Below are 20,212 nucleotides of genomic sequence, written 5' to 3' on the forward strand. Positions count from 1 at the left end.
GCTTCTCTTTCTCGTGGCCATCTGCTATCCCAGTGCAGCCAGCCAACCAACCAGCAGAAGGCACCAGCAGACACACGCTTCCCGGTGACATGGGGAGGCCCCAGGCCGTTAACCCCCCGTTTGCGTGGCACTAACACCGCGTGCTGCACCAGCACCTCTAACCCCAGTGGGATCATGGCTCCTTGCAACTGCTTCTGTGTGCACACAGAGAACTGAAGAAGCCACTTTATTCCTGAGACATTTACCCCACCAGGGCAGTTATTGCCAAGACCACACGCTGCCTTAACCATTGCTGCCTTGCTGCTATCAGCCCAGGCACCATTCAAATACCTCTGCAAATAAGAGCGTGCACCTACCACCTGCAAGCAGTCCAGCCTCCACGAGCACCATGTTCCCAACAGCACGGGTGCTGCTGATCAAACACTTGTTCCTCACTATGATCCTGCATTCTCGCAGCTCAGGTCTGCAGAGAACCCCCAAAACTTTGGATTTGGAAGAAGCTATTCCTACGGGCAAGTTCTCTGCCACATTTACTGCTGGGGTCTGACACTCTCTGGTACGTTAAGGATATTCCTGTGTAGAAGGAGGGATGCAGGGAGGAATGGAGAATATGCTAAAGAAATTTGACTCAGTGCTATGAGAGAAGTTTGTAGAGCTTGTTACTGCTAAAACATGTTCTATAATCTTCTAAAAATCTTCTTGAACAGCCATTCAATTATTTTGGGCACGGTGCAGTCTAAGCAGCTGTTTGAGTTATAAGAAGACAGACCACTTTTAATGAGATTATGCATATTTGATACGCTTAAAATGTAGCTTTGCAAATGTTCTCAACTTTTCAGCTGGCTTACTGAATTTTTACTCAGCCGCCTACCAGAATCATGAACCTATCAGTTCTACTTAAATTCAGCAAACAATCTGGGCAAGACTTCTCTCCGCATGCATGAAAGTGCTTCACAAAACAGACATGTGAGTATTCTTTTGGAGCTTCAAATTCACCATCACCTTACTTGAAATTAACTGATCCAGGTGAAGGTTGTTCCTTCTGTGGCTACAGCATTCCAGGTCTACTGGGGTTTTGCCTCCAGCATACCAACTGTCAAGATAAAAATAAAGCTAGACTTGTTGGATTCAGCTTAAGGCCCCATTTAGACTAAGTAACTAGGCCTCGTTTCATTCTGTGATTACAAAACAACTGTGTAGGATGCGTGTAAAAACATACACGGTGCAATGAGGAAACCACTCCACACAATATCCCGACACATTACAGATGGGATAAGTGTTAGCTCAGTCCAGAGTTTAGAGTCTGAACCAGCCTCACCGAGGACTTCCAGTCCTTGGGGCGAGTTTCCAAGTTGCACATGGTCTACGAGGCACAGCCAAGCTTCTCTACTGAGCAGCCCGAGCTGCCACCCAGTTCCACACGCTACTGCTTTGCAGATCAGCGTGGAGATGCCGTTCACTGCTGCTTTGGTGCTACCAGGATGAGATCACAGCAGTTTTAATCTTTCCTGCCACATACGCAAGGACCGTAACTCACCAGAGCAGAGCCTGTGCTGAGTGAATTTATAGTCTCTTTTAGCTCGGAGTCTGAGAATCAATTTTGATATAACTGTGCTTTCAAAAGCACTGGCGAGCTGCAGCACTAGCTACTTCCACTAGTCTCTCCAAGGAAGTGCTTCATCAAGCCATTCTTTCTGCATCTGGGATTCCTCCCTACTTTCCCTTCTCATTAAGATTACACTTATCCTTTATAAAAACAGTACCTCTAAGCTGAGAGATGGGTAAGGGTAGTGCAGACTACTCGTGAAGGAAGAGCAGCTGAGCCACAGCACTCCTTCAAAGCACTGCTATCCTGGCACAGCCAAGTTCCAGCTTCTCAAACATTCATTTCTTATTCTTCTCTACCATGCATTTCTTTGCATCTTTGATCACGTCAACGCACAAAGACTGGAAAGGAGACAAAGCTACCAACATATAAAAAAGGATGTAACAAGAGGAAGACAAGAATGAAGACGAGCACAAAGGAACCAGAAGAAGGTACAGATTAGCATGGTAGAAACTCGTGTGCTGATTTCAGCACTTGTCTTCTACCTCTGCCCTCATACTGGGCAAGGAGAAGGAGGAAATGGCAGTCCCCACACTGGACATTGTCCTTTGCAGTGACATTAGACAAGTCCATTCCCAAGATAGCTGCTCCTGAGATTATAACACCTGCTCAGCTAGAGGGCATCTTTCATCTTGATTTGTCTGACTCTGACCCAGCAGCATGACCTGACCCATCTCCAGCTTACATCAGAAAATGGAACACTTACAAATGCATTCAACAAACTTGCAGATGAAAGTTACCAGTAAGCCAATATTGATAGAATTAACTGTAAGCTATATAAGCCGCAACCATCTTTTCTCTCTCTCTCAAAAAAAAAAAATATATATATATATACACACACACTCCTCTTCAGGAAACAGTTTTGGAAGCATTATCATCCCTGCACAAGAAGGCAGTAAATCTGTTTGTCAGTATGTAAATCTTCATACCCCTTGCAACAACTGATATCTGTATTGCTGGTTTATCAGCCAAGCATGAATGTCTGCTGAAAACCCACTTAAGGTAGAAGGAGTGCAGCTGGGCAGATGGTTTTCAAATTCAGCCAGTCCACTTGCAGATTGTCTTTGCTACTTTCTACCCTCCTAAAACAAGATACAATGAGAAGACTTCCTCGTTCCTGCCTCAAAAAAAAAAAAATGCCTTGGAAGTTTTACTGTTAGTCTTGAAGCAGCAGGGCCAAATCTATTAAAAAGGAGTGGTACCTCCAGGAGCCTGCAGGCACGCTGCTACACAAGTGTACCTGAACAAGTAAACATTTTTCTGTAATCGGAGCAATTCACACAGCACTGTCGCAAGTACCATAGAATTTAATAGTCCTTTGTTCCGAAGTACATCAGATGCCTCCATCATCATTGCTGCATTCAAGACTGGATACAGTGGTATCAAAATTAAAAGAGAGTTTGGCAGGGCAAGACAAAAATGTAAAGATGGTCTTTATTCCATCTGCAGCAGGGATCACAAAAATTACAATCATGCCAACTTTCATGTTTCAGTACTTTAGCACCTGCTGGGGGCAGAAGTTAATCCTTCCCTTATTGGAAACTACTACACAAATACCTGAATAATAGCAGGGCAAGCATCCTTTGGAGGAAGGCTGTATCAGAAAAATGCTGTCAGACTGGAGGAAATGCTGGTCCATACATGCACAAAATCTCTTATCGTCTAAAAAGGCTATTGCTTGGTGTGCTCTCTAAGCTGAATTTCACCGAATGTTCTCCCTGCACACACTTCATAATTTTCTTTTTAAAACCTCACCGTTTATTTGCTTGTTTGTTTTTTTAATGTTACAGTGTGTCCTGATACAGAGGAAAAGCAAAGACTCATAACTGATCGTGCTAAAATGGCAATGACAGTTGTCCCTCCGCACTATCTGTCCGGCTCTATGAACCACTCCTTCACCGTTACAATGCCCTTGGCTCCAGAACAGTAGGTACGTGTGTGAGAAACGTACTAAGCAGCACACATTACTGCTGTGTAACTCATTCAAGAAAGCATTAAAAGCACACCAAGCAAACAATATTTGTTCATTTTAAATTCAAGATTTATGCTACAGCTTAGAACTGCTAATTGATTGCACAGGCAGAGTCAATAAAAGGAATCAATATAAGATGCTCTGCTGAAGTACACAAGGAATTGAGGGGAAAAGGCTTCAAAGCAGCAGCAACTGTTTTGGTAAAACAACACAGACACTTGTATATTTACGGACTCTCTAGTCCCTCGTGGCTCCAGAGGATTAGCAAACAGCTCTATACTGATCAAGGAACCAAAGCTGGCCTACCCAAACAGACTTGCACCCTTTCTGAACAAAGGAGGGATTTTACCTCCCATATAGCATCCCCCATCTGAGGCTGCAGGCCCCACTGCCAGCATCCCGCAGCCCAGCAGCACTCTGCACAGATTTGCTTTTCTTTACAGACAAAAGAGCAGCATCACCGTGGGAACTGCAGCAAGGGAAGCGAGCTTGACATGGATGGGAGAAAGCAGAAAAGCCAGCATAAGTGTTCTCATATTTAGCAAAAATGCATGGCCTTAAGAAGGTGCCTTATCTTGATGGATAATATCCCTACTTTTCCTTTTTTCCTCCCCTTTAGACAAAGAAATTGGAGTTAAAGCAGCTGTGCAACATTTTTGAGTACTTTGAGCACTTCATAACCTTCCCATTAGTCACCCAAAGCCTGGCAGCTTTAGGGAATCCAATAAAAAGAAACCTCAATATTAAATACATCATGTTTAGTTTTCAAGTCTTTTAAATCAAACTTACAGCCCATGAAGTTTTTCCCAACCCCAAATTGCTCATTGAATCCTATTTCATTGTGGCTTGTTCCAGATGAAGAGAGGACACTTTACCTCTGCAGAAGGGAAGTGGAAAATCCCAGGAGGCACCGTTTTCTGAATTGGCGTGACATGTGAGCAACGCGTGTCCTTCCAGAAAGAAGCCTGGATTACAGCTGTATCTCACTTTGTCCCCGATGCTGAACGTCGTCCCTTGCTGAATGCCGTTCTGCAGCCTTCCTGGGTTCCCACACGTATGACTTGGTAGAACTGCCAAAGAAAGTTGGTTCTGGTTAGGGACAGCGTATTATTGTATAACAGAGCTGGCAGGTGAGGTATCCAGAACAGCTCACCTCAAAGGAAATTTAATCACTAAAAATGTAAGAGCAAATAACCATAAAACACACCATATTGAGATTGCATCAGAATTCATTAGGCCAGTTACAATTAACATGTAAGTACCATTTCTACTGAGTGCATGTGTGTACATATATATATATAAAAAAGGAAACACAATCACTCCCAAGCAATTGAGTCATAAACAAGATTCACTTTTTCCTGACCCATTTTTCCAGTTTCTAAACCAAAGCATTCCTCTTTCCTGAGCCCCCCTTTGCAGTTCTAGTAATTTGACGTGACTACAATCAATCAAGACCTAGAGATTACGTTGTGCAAAACAACGTTTTCCAACTGATCTTCACGAGACACCTCAAAGGCCCCTGCAATGTAAACAGGGTCGTGTTACACCTCAGAACCAAACAGAAGACAGCAAAACCTGCAATGAGCCAACTCTTGCCTGGACAAAAAGCACTGCAGAATTTCAGCCCACAAGGATTTATACTTCCCTGCACTGCACAGTTAATCTGGCTTTCACACAGAGGCATCAAACCAGACTGAGCAATGCAGACGGACCCAACTCCACCGAGGGCAAAACACAGTTAACTGAAGGTTGCAACCAAAAGAACATGGGTACTTGATTATGAAATGAAGAAGTTGCAGCTAAAGTGCTACTATATTCTTAATCAATGCCTCTGTACAGCAGCTTCAGAGAGCTTAAATAAAACTCTACAGGTTCCCATAAACCACTCCAAGAAGATCCACTCAAATCTTTGTTTTAGAGCCCAATATAAAACCAAATGAAGGCAACCACAAGGCTGACAATGTCTTAATCAAATCTGAATCACGCCTTGTGCAGCATCTTCTATTACAGGGTTTTTAGTTCGCTTTTAGTTCTCGCTGCCATAGTCTCTTATCAATATGTAATAAATTATATTAATGTCCCTTATGCTGAGCTATTTTGCCTCTGACAGTAACTGGCAAGTGATCTCCCTGTGGTTATCTCAACCCATAAGCTTATTTTCATCGTAATTTCTTCCCCGGTCTTTTGATGGGGAGCGAGAGCACAGCATGGTGGAGCTTAGCTACCTACCAGTGTGAAACCACCACACTCAAACATTAGAGGAAGGAAAACATGGTCATTTGGAGCTGAGTGATGGTTTACCATAGGAAACAATTTTGTCGGGGGACTGAACAAAAACAGATGAATTTCAATGAGCAGAGGGAGGTTTAATCTGCAGCTCTGCCAAGGAAAAGAGGAAGATTAAAAGGAAAATGATATGCTAACGTACACAGCACACAGCAGAATAAAATACAACCAAAACTGTGCGTGAGCACGTGAAATGAAGCACAGCTCCGGAACACTAACCAAAGAAAAACCACTGCCTCCCTGTCCTGCCACGGGACAGCATTTCGGGATCGGGAGCTGATGTTTCTCTGCTCTGCCTCCAGCACAGACCCAGCTGCCTCCGATCTGAGCCCAGGTACCTTCGGAGGGTTCTCTGCAGCAGACTGGGGACAGTACACCCCACAGGGAAGAAAATGAAAAACTAACCTGTAACGAATATAGGATTAACCTTCCTGCCTCCAGACATACCACCCTGCTTTCCAGTTAATCTGGAAGTGGGTTAACAGCAACCTTGCCACCTTAAACTTGATTAATTTTAATGGCACGTGCATCTGGACTCCTGCTCTGCTTCAGTTTCTTGGATTTTCCTGGTGAGACTGCGAGCTTTTGCTGCACGTCTGCGTGCAGAGGATCCTCTTGTAAAGCCTGGGGCCAGAAGAGTGCATCCAGCACCCTGGGAGCCGGGCTTTAGTGGCCCCATGCCACAGCAGAGTGTGGGGTCACACACAAGCCCTGGCAGACGGGATTTCTGCCCTTTACTCCTTCCCCCAAAATACTACTCCCATCCTCCCACAGAGCACCTGGAGCTGGGCGGCTATATATTCGGCAACAACTTTCACATCAAAATATTAATGACCATGCAGCTTTTGTAATCGCGGGGGGGGTGCTATCAAATACATCAGATAGGCTGAAAAGCCACGTAGAACTAACGTTTCATTTTCTGTAATGATACTCAAAACCCCAATTTAATTAAATTACCAATGTCACTTTAAAAAAAATGAACCCAACTCCTGCTTTTATGCTTCCTTCCTTTAAAATTAATGACTAGAACTTTGCTATAAATAAAAATCCATCATTTTTAAAAGTCACTCTCTAACACTAGCTTCTCTCTAGTTAATGAACTGTGAAGAATCAGACAACCCCGACCTGCATCGTATCTTAAAATCATACTTGAAAAACAGGATCTCATTTAAAAATTCTGCTTCATTTGGCTGCCTTAACTAATATTGTGTTATGGGACGGACGGCACACATGCTTTTAGGGGGAGGCAGCATTAACTCCTTGACTGCTTTGGGTTCAATGCAGGTGCTGAATAAGCTGGTGAGCACTTTTTTATTTTAGAGAACACTGATGCACATCTGCAGAAGACAAACACTTCAGCTGCTGCATCGTGGGCCAAAAAAAATGCTTCCCAAGAGGCTGATGCTGCTTCCAGAGCCAGGTTCAGTAGGAGCAGCAGATCCAGCTGCCCACGCAGGATGGGCAGTCACACCCTGAGATCATTCTGGATGGCCCCAAACCTGAGCTGACAAAGTTCACCTTCTCCTACAGAGGGAAGGAGAAGAGTCAAAGGACACATCTGTGCTTCCTGAGAAAGCCCAGCTTCACGAAACCCCTGCAGCAGACGGCCAGGTCCAAGCAGCCGGGGCGCAGAGCTCGGCGTCGCCCTTGGGAGCCCCACAGGCGCTTTGCTCGGCAGGAAGGAGATGCCTTTGTTTCACCACTCAGCCCGACGCCCTGAGCCACTGCCGCCACAGCCTTCACGGCGATGGATTTGCGATTCTACTCCAACATTCCTCAGAAGAGATAATATTATTGCTCATACTTGGCTGCCTTTAACAGCCAGACTCTGATTGCTTGAGAGATTAATAGAACTGTATTATTTACATCAGATGTCGCACAGAATAATATTATTAAAGCTTTGTCTTACCCATTTACCAATTCCACTGTAGATTAGTAGCATGGATTTTTTTTTTTTTACTCCCCATAAAAGCTTTGTTCCTGGCAATCAACATAATATTTTTCAGTGATTGTATGGAAATGAATGCAGCCACAGACCAGATTGGTAGAGATGAATAGGAGGTCTTGTTAGTCATTTTCTAGCAAAGTATTTCTTTCCATGATGAATATAGAACAGTTTATTTTATTTGTCTTGATTTGAACAGCTGCCAAACCGTTATCTTATTTTATGACAGAGGAAAGGAAATAGGATTATTCTGCTGCAGTTGCACCTGAAGAGCTCCTCGACGTACCTCAAACAGCACCGTTCAGATATACTGCGCTGGAGACCACACTCCCCAAGGGGACACAGCAAAGGAACCACGGTCATGGTGATAATTGCCAGCACAGGCCCAAACAGAAGCAGACCTTCACTCGATCCCACAGTTCAGTGATAATTGCAACTACACCTGCCACACGAGGCAACGTGAGGTAGGACGACAGGAGAGTAAGACAACAGCATCTCTTCAACAAGGGACTATAAAGTGTCAGGACACTGAGAACATCAGCCAGGACTGGTGTCCAAAACCTAGAAAGAATTCTCCTACTTTCTGCAATTCTCGGCCTACCTGCCGAAGGCACTTATTCTTCAAAAATGAAAATTGTAGGCCCTGTGACCAACCTCCGCCCAACTTAACTCCTGCTTTAAACCTCTGCTCTTCTTCCTCCCCTCTTGCCTTTCAGTTTGGGCCCCTTTTATCCCACCCTTTGGGGCTTGCACATGTTCCACTGGCTTCATCCCAGTTCTTGTGTGCTACAAACAAGCAGTGAAGATGCATTTCCTTCATGAAGCCAGGCTTTGTAAGCTTTATATCCAGATCTATTGGTACAAGACAAAAGGTCTCACAGATTTCATATTGTGTTGCTTGAAAATGAGCTGCTAAACAAACTGGAAATGGAAACAACACATCTGAGAATTCTCCGCCATCCATTCCTGTGAGCTGTTAAAGAGCAGCCAGAATCAGTGATCATCAGAAGCTTCCCACCATTCCCTGACTGGATTGTTAACCCCATTTAGTTTTGCCCTTCTCAAGAGGCTCACCAGGCTGTTCCCAAATTCTCTCGTCCCCTTGCCCAGGGATCACCACACTGGACGTTTTCAAAATCAGCAGCTTTCAAAACCTAGTACTTGTCAAGCCATGCCTCCTCATTCCAGTTCACTTGAAATTAATTAGTAGTTTTTTAAGTCACTAGATGCGACTCAACACATCCTTGGACAGCATCCCACCATCAAGACGCATTCAGGCTAATTACATCAGCCTTTCTCAAAACCCCACAGGCTCTTTGTTGGAAGAAAAAAAAAGCAAAAACCACAGAGATGCTTCTCATCCTGCTCATCACATTGATACGTCTGAGTTATGTTACCAATTCAGGTCCCTTCAAACAAAACAAAAACTCAAATCTATCTCTACCTTGCTCGCTATTCAGAAGAGAAATCTTCCCTGCTTCCTATTCAAATTAATCTCTGGCTTTATTTTCTCTCTATTGTTTGAATATAAAATAACCCCAGCATTTAATACATCTAGCTACTTCATTCCAGTCTATTACCCTATTTACATAGCTAAAAGAAACGTTTTTATTGCTTGAATTATCTGTGGTAGTTTACGACAGATACTTCAATGCTATCATTGTCATAACCTTGAAATCTTATCAAGGAGCCCAACTTTTATGATACAAGACCATACATCATCTCCTCATTCACAACTGATTTTCATTCCTAAAAAAAAAAAAAAAAGCCATGCCAGAGTAGGCACTTATAGCGCCTGAGTACAGTTACTGCAGCAGGAATAATTCCCCATAAAAGGATGCTACGGAGACAAAGCAAAATAACAAAGCCATCAATCTAAACTTACTGGCTCAGGCATCTCTGCACATCCACATTTCCAGATTAATCACCAATATGTTTTTTCTAACGCTTCCATTTTGTTGCACTTCCCGAACCTAGCGGGGTCTTGAAGTCAAGACACCCAAACAACTCAACACAAAGGTTTCTTCTGCTGGAGATCCAGGCTGGGCTAGGAAGAGCAGCAAGTTGCTCAGAGGACAACGTGTTCTGTATTTATCTCACTAGAAATCCAAGGAGAGAAAGATTCTTAAAGGAGGAAGTACCTCAGATTTCCATCACATCCTAGAAAATCAACTGAAATACCTACGCACCATTAACAGTGCACCTTTGGCCAGCACAAATGTGAATTCCAACGGGTGGGGAGATCCATGCCAACCGACTTCCCCTCCCTCTCTGTCCATAACTTTCAGGCAAAGTACCGCAGGGACACTCTATGACTCTCTAATATCTTTCATCAGTGTTTCAGTGCAATCTGTTTTAGTTCAGAAGAGTTGTAACCTTCAGAATAAGTGTCCAGTGTGTGTTACAGAAAAGGAAATAAATGGTATCTTTTTCATTTCATTTTATCCTTTTTTATGTCATGATTCATTTCCAGTACAGCCAACAGAGATAAAGCTAAATGGAAACTATTTTTTCCCTTCTAATATTTCTTTGTTCACTAAAAACCAGCCAGATAGTTACTTCTGGATAATAACAGACCAGAACGGTTCATCATCCATCTTCTTTGTGGTAGTAGTTCTAGGGCTTTTTTGGAAATTCATTTTCCAGTTTTCAATTTACCTTCCTGGAATGTACTAGAGCAACTCCAGCGCGACTTCCGAGAGTACCTGTGAGCTGAGCCAGGAGGACTTCAGGTTTGATTTAATCACCCCACTACAGAAACAGCAAAAATTCAAAAACATGAAAGTGACAAGCTCACGGGAGATGTGGCAATGAACAAGCCCACCCTGAAGCATTTACCCCATTTACATTGTGACCAGACGCCATCCCGTGCTAGCACCCTGTCACATCGGACAGACTCCTTACTTTCCTTCGCCCGTGACCAACCCACACGTTAAACGCTCACTCACGTTAATTGAAACCAACTCAATACCGCAGACAACCAAGTATTTCTGCAATTATCTTAACCTGTTCTGGGGAGAGCATATGCTTCCTACCCTCACTTGGCAGACAGACTGAAGACAGCTCCCCGTCACAGAAAGGCCGTGAATAGAAACCCTCAGTTCTGATGGCGCGATCCCTCCGAGACGAACAGGCTCAGGCAACCACGCTGCTCGATTCTGCTCTTCTGATGCTTATTGAATAGGTGAGGCTAACTCTAGACGTGTTCCACGGGCTAAAATATTGAAAGCTTTGTGAAAACAGAGTTGACTAGAGGAATGCTGTTGCTTGCATCTCAGCTCTCTGCAACACGAAGCCAACATTTTTAAGATCAAGTTCACACAGGACCTTGGGAAACAAAATATAGGACTGATAGCAGGATAGGTCTAGCCTGTTTCTCGTGTGCATGTACACCTAGATAGAGAGAGAGACAATTTTTATTTCCCAAAAGACAGTCACACTTCCTACCATCAGCTTGTTGTTACAAGCAAGATCAGGACAATCAGCTTTGTGAATCACCATTTTCTAAGAGGAGGCTTTTTCTGGAGGGATTGGAAAAGAAAGATCCTCAAAGGCAGCTGGAGGGATCAGAGGGAAATTACAGATCCATCAGGCTGTCTTCAGAGACGCAGTGAGCCCCGCTCCCTAACAGCTGGGACTTACTGCCACTCATTACTTATACTTTCAAACAAATGTCACTACTTGCTGAACATAGCCAAGGAAGCCTGGCTAGCATGAAAATACAGAGACTGAAGCCCAGGTACACAAATCTTTTGCTGGGTCTGGACCACCACCAGCATGCCGGCAGGTGCTGAGTCCCCAGGACCGGGGTCCTCCCCTGCTGCCCCAGCCCAGGACTCTCCTGCATCAGCATCCCAATCAGGCAGGCACTTGACAACCGCTCATCTTTGCGAACACGCTCTAGTCCTGCTGCTTCTCAGCGCAGCGATACTTGAACGCAAGCTTAATTTAAAGTATGCAGTTAAGTGTTTTGCTTAGCAGGAATGGATTTAAGTGCATGTTTAAAGGCTTCATGGAACTGGCATTTAACAGCTGCAGAGTAACCTGAAGAAACTTCCCCAGGGAGGAGGAGGGTGGTTTTACATTTGTTTCCTCTCTTCCTCCCTGAACTAAGGTTAACCACTCCTAGGCAAAGAGATCTGCATCTTCTTGTAAGACAAACGGCAAGCCAAGAAAAGCAACGCTGCAGTAGTTCTCAGCACCAGAAGACAAGTGTAGGTACCAAACCAAAGCTGAATTAAAAGAGCAGCCCCAGGGAGTTCAGCTGTGTACCAGGCTGAGCACCTCACGCCTTTGCACACACCAGGACCCAAAGCCAGGGCATCAGCTTGAAAAAGGGGTATCGGATTTGGAAACCCAGATTTGAGCTGATTCGATCTAGACACTGGGTGCCAGTGTTGATCCGCTCTGCATTTTGCTGGAGAGTGTCCCTGGACAAGGAAGGCTCTTTGTTCTGTTAAAAAAAAGCCTCTTCCAACTTTAGAGTCTCCATTGTTTATCTGCTTATTGATCTTCTCGAGCTATTGGCTGATTACCCAGAAACAGGAACTGGAGCCAACTACATCTGTTTTAATAAATATTTCACAGCAGAGGAAAGACATTCACCACAACTTATCACCCTGAGATTTTTTAGGCCAGTTCTCTGGAAGCAGCCGGTATCAGGGCACAGGGCGGCAGCAGCCCCAGCAGGGAACCCAGCGGATTTGGGCTGCTCAGGTCTAACACAGCACCAGGCCCTAAGACACAGACCTGCAACGTCGTCACACCAGTGGCAGCTCCAATTCCTTTGTCTCCATTGGGTTCCACACATCTTTCCTTCCTCACTCCCAGCTTTCTGGAGCCTTTGGAGGAGCAGCCGTGCATCACACCATGCTCCTGCCTGGAGTGGCAGTCCACGCGTCTTCCCAAGCAAACCAAACCCAGTCAGTCTGCAACTACACTGAGGTTAAGCCACGAATAGCCCATTTCCCCCCAAGGGGGGCCAGAAACACCTGTAATTCACAGCTTCCAATTGCTTCAGCTTCCATTCAAACCACGTAAAGTCTGGCTCACCCCCTGAAGGAAACACAGAAACAACCTAGCCATGATTAAACTGCCTTCACAATTTATTTCTCTTAATTTATTCCCTTTACAGTCAGCTTTTCTGTGCTTTAGAAAGCTTGGCGACTCAATACCACACCAGGGCCAATACCACCGGCATAACTAACTAGGAGACGCCTTACAGCGCAGTACAAAGGCCAAGTAAGTGAAATCACATAGTTCATGGGGAAATGCCCTTGAAAACAGGAAAGGTGAAGTATTACTACTGACTCTCCTACTCAACTGTAAGAGCAACCAGGAGTGCTGAGCTCCCAGCGCAGACACCTCCTATCGATGAGCAGAAAGCGCAGACGGTTCAGGATGGTGCCACAGGAGTCCCCTGAGCTGCGGTAGCAATTAGGAAGCCTTCTGCTTTCCGGCACCAGAGATACATTATTAATTTGCGGTCATAACTGATCAAAAAAAAATCTAAAAAGTAATTTTATCCCCTTCACTGAAAACAAAGCTGAAGCGATCTAATTATGACATAAAAACACGCCTAGGGCTCAGTCCTGTTTCCTAAATTCACAGGTGCCTATCCTGCAAAATTTGCCACAAGCATAATTTTGCAAGCTATGCACTAACATGCACTTATCTCAGAGAACAAGTTTTTAGCCCCACATGGGATCTCCCCAGTGCCTGGATTTATTCAGAAGCATGAGCTTATTATGACTTCAAAACCTTATCCATCTGTTACACAAAGGTGGATGCTGTGGATCTGGGTGATCAGACCTGCCCTTTCCTCATGCGTACATCCCAACCTATTAAACGGACATTAAAAGAACACTTACGTAAGCTAAAGTTAAGGCAGATGGGAAGGTGAAAGTGGTAATGCCCTTAAGACTAGTTAAAAAAAAAAGGGGGAAAAAAAAGAACACCACCAGGCAAAAATCATAGCTGAAGAGTTCAAGGTGGATGTCAAGAAAAATTTCTCCAGTAGAGGGGAAGTACAGCACGACAGCAAGCAGAACTGCCACCCCCTCTGACCGCCCGCGTGTTGTGCTGTGCGCCTCTTACACGCTGCCAGGCCAGTTGTAAGACACGAGCCTGCCTGCCAGTTTTGGGTACTAACATTCACTTTTGAGACTTCTGCATGGGCATACGTATCTGAGAGGGAAGGGGAAAGGTCCAGCCACCTGCCGAGCACTCCTCCAACCAGCGTGGTGGCTGAGCTGAGCCTGAGAAACAAAACCTAACAGCTCTTACTACAGCATTAGCATAGCCACACAACTTGTTAGCCCAAACAAACACCGCCCTCTAGTTAAACAGAACAAGATTGAGGATGCAGGGAACTTGAGGAGGCCACCTATCACACAATCAATCTTCCTGTCCTTCCATTTTACTCAAGGAAACAGCACAAATGCATCTCCTTGGAACTGGCAAGCTTAACTCCAAGGCTAGGCCTACATCCAGGCAGAGATGCTCATTTAAGGTCAATCTGGACTAGCATGATAGTCCAAACACTTCACTGAGACCTTGAATGTACCAGGAATTGATGCAAAGAGATATTACAAATGAAAAATCCATACAGATGTGCTACAAGAAAGGCATCTATTCTATAAATATTGTCATGGAAACGATTCACATTTGCTTTAAAGGACACTCAGAGCACATTAATGAAAGAGAACGGACTGGGACTGAACCTGGGAAATAAGATACCGCGGAATCTCAGAATTGGCCTCAATCTCGTTCCATTAGAAGGAGCAAAGCTACCTGTTGTTTAAAGTTGACATCACTGATATTTGAAAGCTGAATGTTTTGGCCTTGGCGATACAAATCTACATGGAAAAAGATCACACTGAAAGAGTTTGAGTGTAACCATGAAAACACTATGTTAGCTACCAAAAAGCATATGCCAAGGAGGAAAAGATGAACACAACTGTGCATTCAGCAAAACGGCTCAAATGCAGGTCCTTCTACTTCCATTCTGCCCGGGTACATTTTAATTGTGCTGTTTAAACACAACACAAGCCTGTGCTCTCTGAGAGTAAAGATGCTCAATAACAAACCCTTCCTGAACCTCGGACGGGGAGCGTGGAAGTGGGCACTCACCCTCCCCACTCTACATTTTCTGCTGCAGATGCTACAGCTGCCGGGAGGAAGGTGAAAGAACAAAATCTGTTTATTACAGACATTTCCCCCAACCTCTCAAACACAGGGGAGAATAATTCCCAGCTTCTCTGACTAACAGTTTAGACCTTGAATGTTTTCTATTAACAAAACACTAAAGCTTCGTCTGAACAGTCTCCAGCTCTTGAGCCCTTCAAATGGCCAAAACAGATCCAGGCAAAGCACTTACAAATTCTCATACTGGAAAAGGAGAATTTACACAGCTCCTATCTGATATGTAATTCAATCTAAAAAAGAAAAACCCTTTTCTCTGGAGGTCTGCATCAGGCACTCAGAGGAAAAGCACTGGGAAGCCAAAGCAACACTAGAGTGGAAAAAACAGGGCCCATTGTAAAAGATAAACTAAAGAGGCTGATGCATCAGCCTCGTGCTCAGCAATAGCTCACTGGAACTTGTAAGGGATTCATGCAGTGGACTTCTCTGTGACTGCTGCCACTGTCTTCGCTACAGTAGCTGTGCTGAAACAGATATTTTTAGACTAACCCCCTTTATGAGCTGTTCATCTTATCATTGCTTCATTCCATTCATTACATTTTTAATCATGTCCAAACAACTGAACTATTAAATAAATTCCAAAGCAGCACAGCAGGCTGTGGCTCACACAAGCTAAGATCTGAGCAGTCGGAGAAAAAGGCTACTTTGGTTGAAGATTAAACCTTCCCATTCTTAAAAAACATAAAGCATCCGCTGGACCCAACTGCCACACATTCAGGATTACGGCCATTTCTCAGGCCCGTCTCCTGCTGGCATCTTAAATGACATTCGGGACGTGATATACTTTCATAAAAGTTACAGGCATCCCACAAAGGAGGGAGAAAGTTATATAAGTGTCTCTTTGTTAATGAACTCCACACGGCAAATGCCTTTGTTGGCCTCCATCAGAGCAACTTTTAAGTGTGGACTTGTACAGCGCAACACTTGAACCAGATGCCAAGTTCAGACAGCTTCAGGACGCTGTGAATCGCCTTGAAGTGAGAAACCCCAAAGTGCCGTGACCACAAGACGCGCGCAGCACTCCTCCCATTGCTTACACTGGAGTGATCCAAAGACTTGAGTGATGTTTAAAGACATCCACCCACCTGCTTCTGTAAACGCAGGAAGATTTGACTGAAAACAGGGAAGCCTTTGTGCAACAAGACAGAAGGGAACCATTAGAAGGCTGGAAAAAACTGTTATTGTCCTACAGCCCATTTATTTCTGGCGCTATCGAGCAGTTCCAAAGAGGCTGTGGAGCATCCTCCTCCCTACAAACCCTGGTACTGGGGTACCGTGGACCCCAAAGGGCGCACAGAGCTGGGAGTGGGATGCGGAGCCCCAGCAGGGCTCATCCCCATGAAGCTCCATCCCGCCAGGCTGCTCCCCAGTACGGCTGCAGCCATGACAAGAATTACCAGTGCTAGAAAGCTACCCGAGACCTGAGTTAAACTGAATATATTCTACAGCAGAGACAACAAAGCTTAACAACATGTGGCATTTATATAATATTTTACATGTTCAAAGCATCGTTTAGGTATTACCTGCAGCTCAGGGTCAGCTAGGCTGGAACTCTAAATAGAGCTAGTTCTCCTGGGATTCCTGATAATGGATGCTTCACTTGTACCAGAAAAAAAAAGATCTGTTTAGGAGGCAGCACAGCCTGTATGCTTTCATTGCAACCTACAGTCTCAGAAGAATAACCGATTTTTTCCAACTCTCAAGTTTTCCTTTTAATTTGACTTCTACACAGAAGATCGTGACAATGCACATTGAGAGGTACAAACTCAGTTTAACTCACATTCCAGATCCCAGGTCAAGGAGAGCATCAACAGCCAGAAAAATCATCTTCTGATATATAAACTGAGCTACTGATTTGAGGCAGGATGAATACAACAACTTTCAGCTACCTTTCCCAGCTACAAGTGCACTTTAAACTCCTCATAAGCATAGACTGACGGTGTCAGTCTCTCATTTCAGAGAGCAGCTTCAAAGGGTGCGTGGCAGCAGGATCACGACCCTCTCAGAGCCGCGTGCCAGTGGCACAGGCGCCGCTTACTCAAATGCAAACTTCCTTTATCCAACTCGGGGAGCCACAACTCAAGCAGCAGAGCACTCGTTCCTGACCTCTCCATTTCCATCAGGTCTCTTCCATGCCTTGAATTCGTGAGCAGGCTGCCAGCTCAGGGGGACACCGACGTCATGAGAATGAGAAGAGATGAAAATGCTGGAAAACAGCTTAGGCAGAACGCATCCAAAAAAGCATTTATGGACAACTGTGATACATTCACAACGGAACACAACTGCTAATGGCATTCCAATATGAAATATCCTTGCATAAACTCATTCCTCCTCCTACTGTTTCTGCAAGGCTGGTCTTAATTTTATAGGATGAGCGCTTACGTGGCAGGAACAGGGTAACAGTGAGATCAATGACTGCAAGAATTTTTAATTAGCATAAAGGTTCCTCTGCATTAGTTTACAGAATTGAGAAACGCTACCATGTCTGAAAGGTTAATTCTGAGAGACTCTGAGACCCAAATCTGTGTCTATGACACTGAAAAATGCATGTAATTTGTGATGTGGCAGTGCAAAGAACAAACTGCTCTCTCTTCTGGAGAGCTACAGGAAAAATTTGGAATTACCATTATGCCACTTCTATTAGGAAGTTCATGTTTCAAATACGTTGTTTTCTTACGAGTGAGTGAGGTTTATGAGATTTTTAATATTAAATTCACTTGATACCAAACTACAGGATATATAGTATTAAAATGCAGGGTGGTTCCCAATCGGTCTCCAAAGTGCAACCAAGATGTACTCTGCAGGAGGCAAAATTCCATGGAATTTAGTAACAGCACTGAAAAGAAAGCTCCAGCAACAAGTGGAACACAAAGTTAGTGGTCTAAGAGGGACAGAGAGTTAGAATCCTTACCACCCAGTCCAGCTGCCTGACCTCTTAGGGCTAACCAAAAGATGAAGCATGTTGATGAGGACATCATCCAAATGCCTCTTGAACACTCGCAGAAGTCCGTTCCAGCACCTGACCACCCTCACATAACAAGTTTTGTCCTAACATCTGGTCCAGCCCTCTCCAGCACAGCCATGCCATTCTCACACATCCGGCCATCGGTCACTAGGGAGCAGCACCTACCTCTGCGCTTCCTCCCCTTCCCAAAATTAGGTGGTCCAGGTTTCCTCACCCTCTCCTCACAGGACGTGCCCTCCAGCCCTTTTACTAGCTTTGCTGCCCTCCTCTGGATGCTTTCATTTTTATACTGGGGAGCCCGGAACTGCATGCAATAGTCAAGGTGAGGCTGCACCACCTCTAAATACAGCAGGGTCAGGGGAAGTTAAAAATACTCCTGCAAATAGTTTTCCTTCATAAGGCTAAACGAAACCAGCCATGACATTAATGTCTTTCATTTAAAAAAAAAAAAAAAAGTAGGAGATACCATCTTCACATACACAACTCAAACAGGGAACAAAAGAAAGTTACACATTTTGGAGGGCAAGAAGTATATTAGTTCTAGTTCAGGTGTAGCACTGTGCATGAGTATTTGAAAGAGTAATCTAAAAAGCCATTGGACATAAGGAAAAATGCACAGAAAGTAGCCACTTCTTGCAGCAGTAAGCTCTAATGGATTAGTTAGAACGACATTGTAATGCTTTTTATAAAACCCTTTATCTTTTATAACCTCTTTATGAGCTTTTTTGTGCTAAGCTGGAAATATCCAGACATCCCTACTGTTTATGGAAGCAATGGCAGACCTGCCAAGTTCCCCGTCCTCCATTCTCAATTGCTGATTATCAAGAATGGAGGCCACAATATTGAAGAAGCAATGTGTATTTATATCTCTTTGGCAGAAAGATCCATTTTGAATGAACTCTCATGTTTCCCAGTTAGAGATGGATGCAAAGAGGAGCTGAGGACCTTCAAGTTTTAAATACAAAGGAGACAAAAACTCTATTTAGTAATAAAGACAACTTTTCCCTGTTTTGGGACATCTAAATGGACTGAAGTGCCAGAAGATGATTTAGGGTGTTGGCAGGAGATTTCTTGGAAAGAAAATTTTGGCAGCACCTTCCAGACTGGAGTCTGTTCCAGTGAGGCTGCATGTACGTATGTGGCTCTCCAGGCACGTATGTTAAGGTGTGCACAGCACCCTGCCGGGCTGCGCACAGGACGACAAGGCTGCGACACACCAATGGCAGGTGACTGAGCATCTGGAGTCAGTAGCCCCCAAAACAATAACACCTGCACGTGAAAACCTGACCCATCAGAGAAGACAGGCACCTGTATTTACGCTACAACTATAGAACGCTACTCATAGCTGAAATTGTAAATTCCTTTATTAAGCTCAGCACAAGTTGTGCATTGTGCAGCTTTCGTACACTGTGCTTAGCACCAAGTTTTGCACAATCTTTGGCCTTGAAACTAGCTGGAAAATTAGGAAGAAATGGCTAGAACCTCTGGAGAAGAACAGCTCTGCAAAAGCACAGGAGCTCAGTGAACCTCCTTGGCATACATCCACCAGCCGACTCCCCACTTACCCAGACCAAGACCAGCCAGAAGACGAAGCCTCCACCTGCAGCAGCCTGACAGCTCTGTCGCTGCAAGACAGCCAGAAATGCTGAAAGTCAAATAAGAAAACTGTACCGAAAGTCAATCCTTTGAGTGCAAGGCACTCTGAAAGACCTGGTCTGTCAATCAGCTGGGGCCAGGGTGGAAGAAGGCCCCGGTGAGAGAATAGAAATGGAGAAAAGCCACTGTTCAGTTACATCCTTACAGATGAGATCTCTCGCTGTGAAATTTCCAAGATAAAGCATAGCACAGCGCTTCCCTGGGGGCAGAAGGCAGTCACCGTGACTTTATCAAGTAACTAGTTATAATTTTCATGCAAATAACAAGAATAATCAAATGACTATCACAGCTGTGTCAGCCTGAAGAAAATAACATCAACAGGCTGATCAAAGCAAGCAGCTGACCTCACAGACAGCACGTTCAAGATGGTACCTGTCCTTTTGCAACTCGTTCGCTTTGGTGTGAGCTAAAAATAATAAAAAAGTTACCTCTGAGGCTGCTTGTAACTGACTGAGCACAACAGCCTTCCACAAGCACCCACCACAGTTACCGGTCAGCATCCAAGGGGTCACAGGCACGCGCACCCGGGTTTTGTTTATTTTCACTCGGTCTTTGCTGGCACAGAAGTACAAGCAGAAT

The 20,212-nt window shown here is 44.5% G+C and overlaps 1 protein-coding gene across 1 annotated transcript in view; it reads right to left on the reverse strand.

Annotated features, from left to right (window-relative positions):
• CSMD2 (CUB and Sushi multiple domains 2) overlaps positions 1-20,212 on the reverse strand; it is a 290,461-nt gene that overhangs the window by 212,001 nt on the left and 58,248 nt on the right. Inside the window, exon 4 of the mRNA XM_035562044.1 lies at positions 4,454-4,648. Coding sequence (XP_035417937.1) covers positions 4,454-4,648 — 195 coding nt within the window. The remainder of the gene's footprint in view (positions 1-4,453; positions 4,649-20,212) is intronic.

The sequence above is a fragment of the Cygnus atratus genome, chromosome 23 (assembly GCF_013377495.2).
Source record: "Cygnus atratus isolate AKBS03 ecotype Queensland, Australia chromosome 23, CAtr_DNAZoo_HiC_assembly, whole genome shotgun sequence".
NCBI classification, from domain to species: domain Eukaryota; kingdom Metazoa; phylum Chordata; class Aves; order Anseriformes; family Anatidae; genus Cygnus; species Cygnus atratus.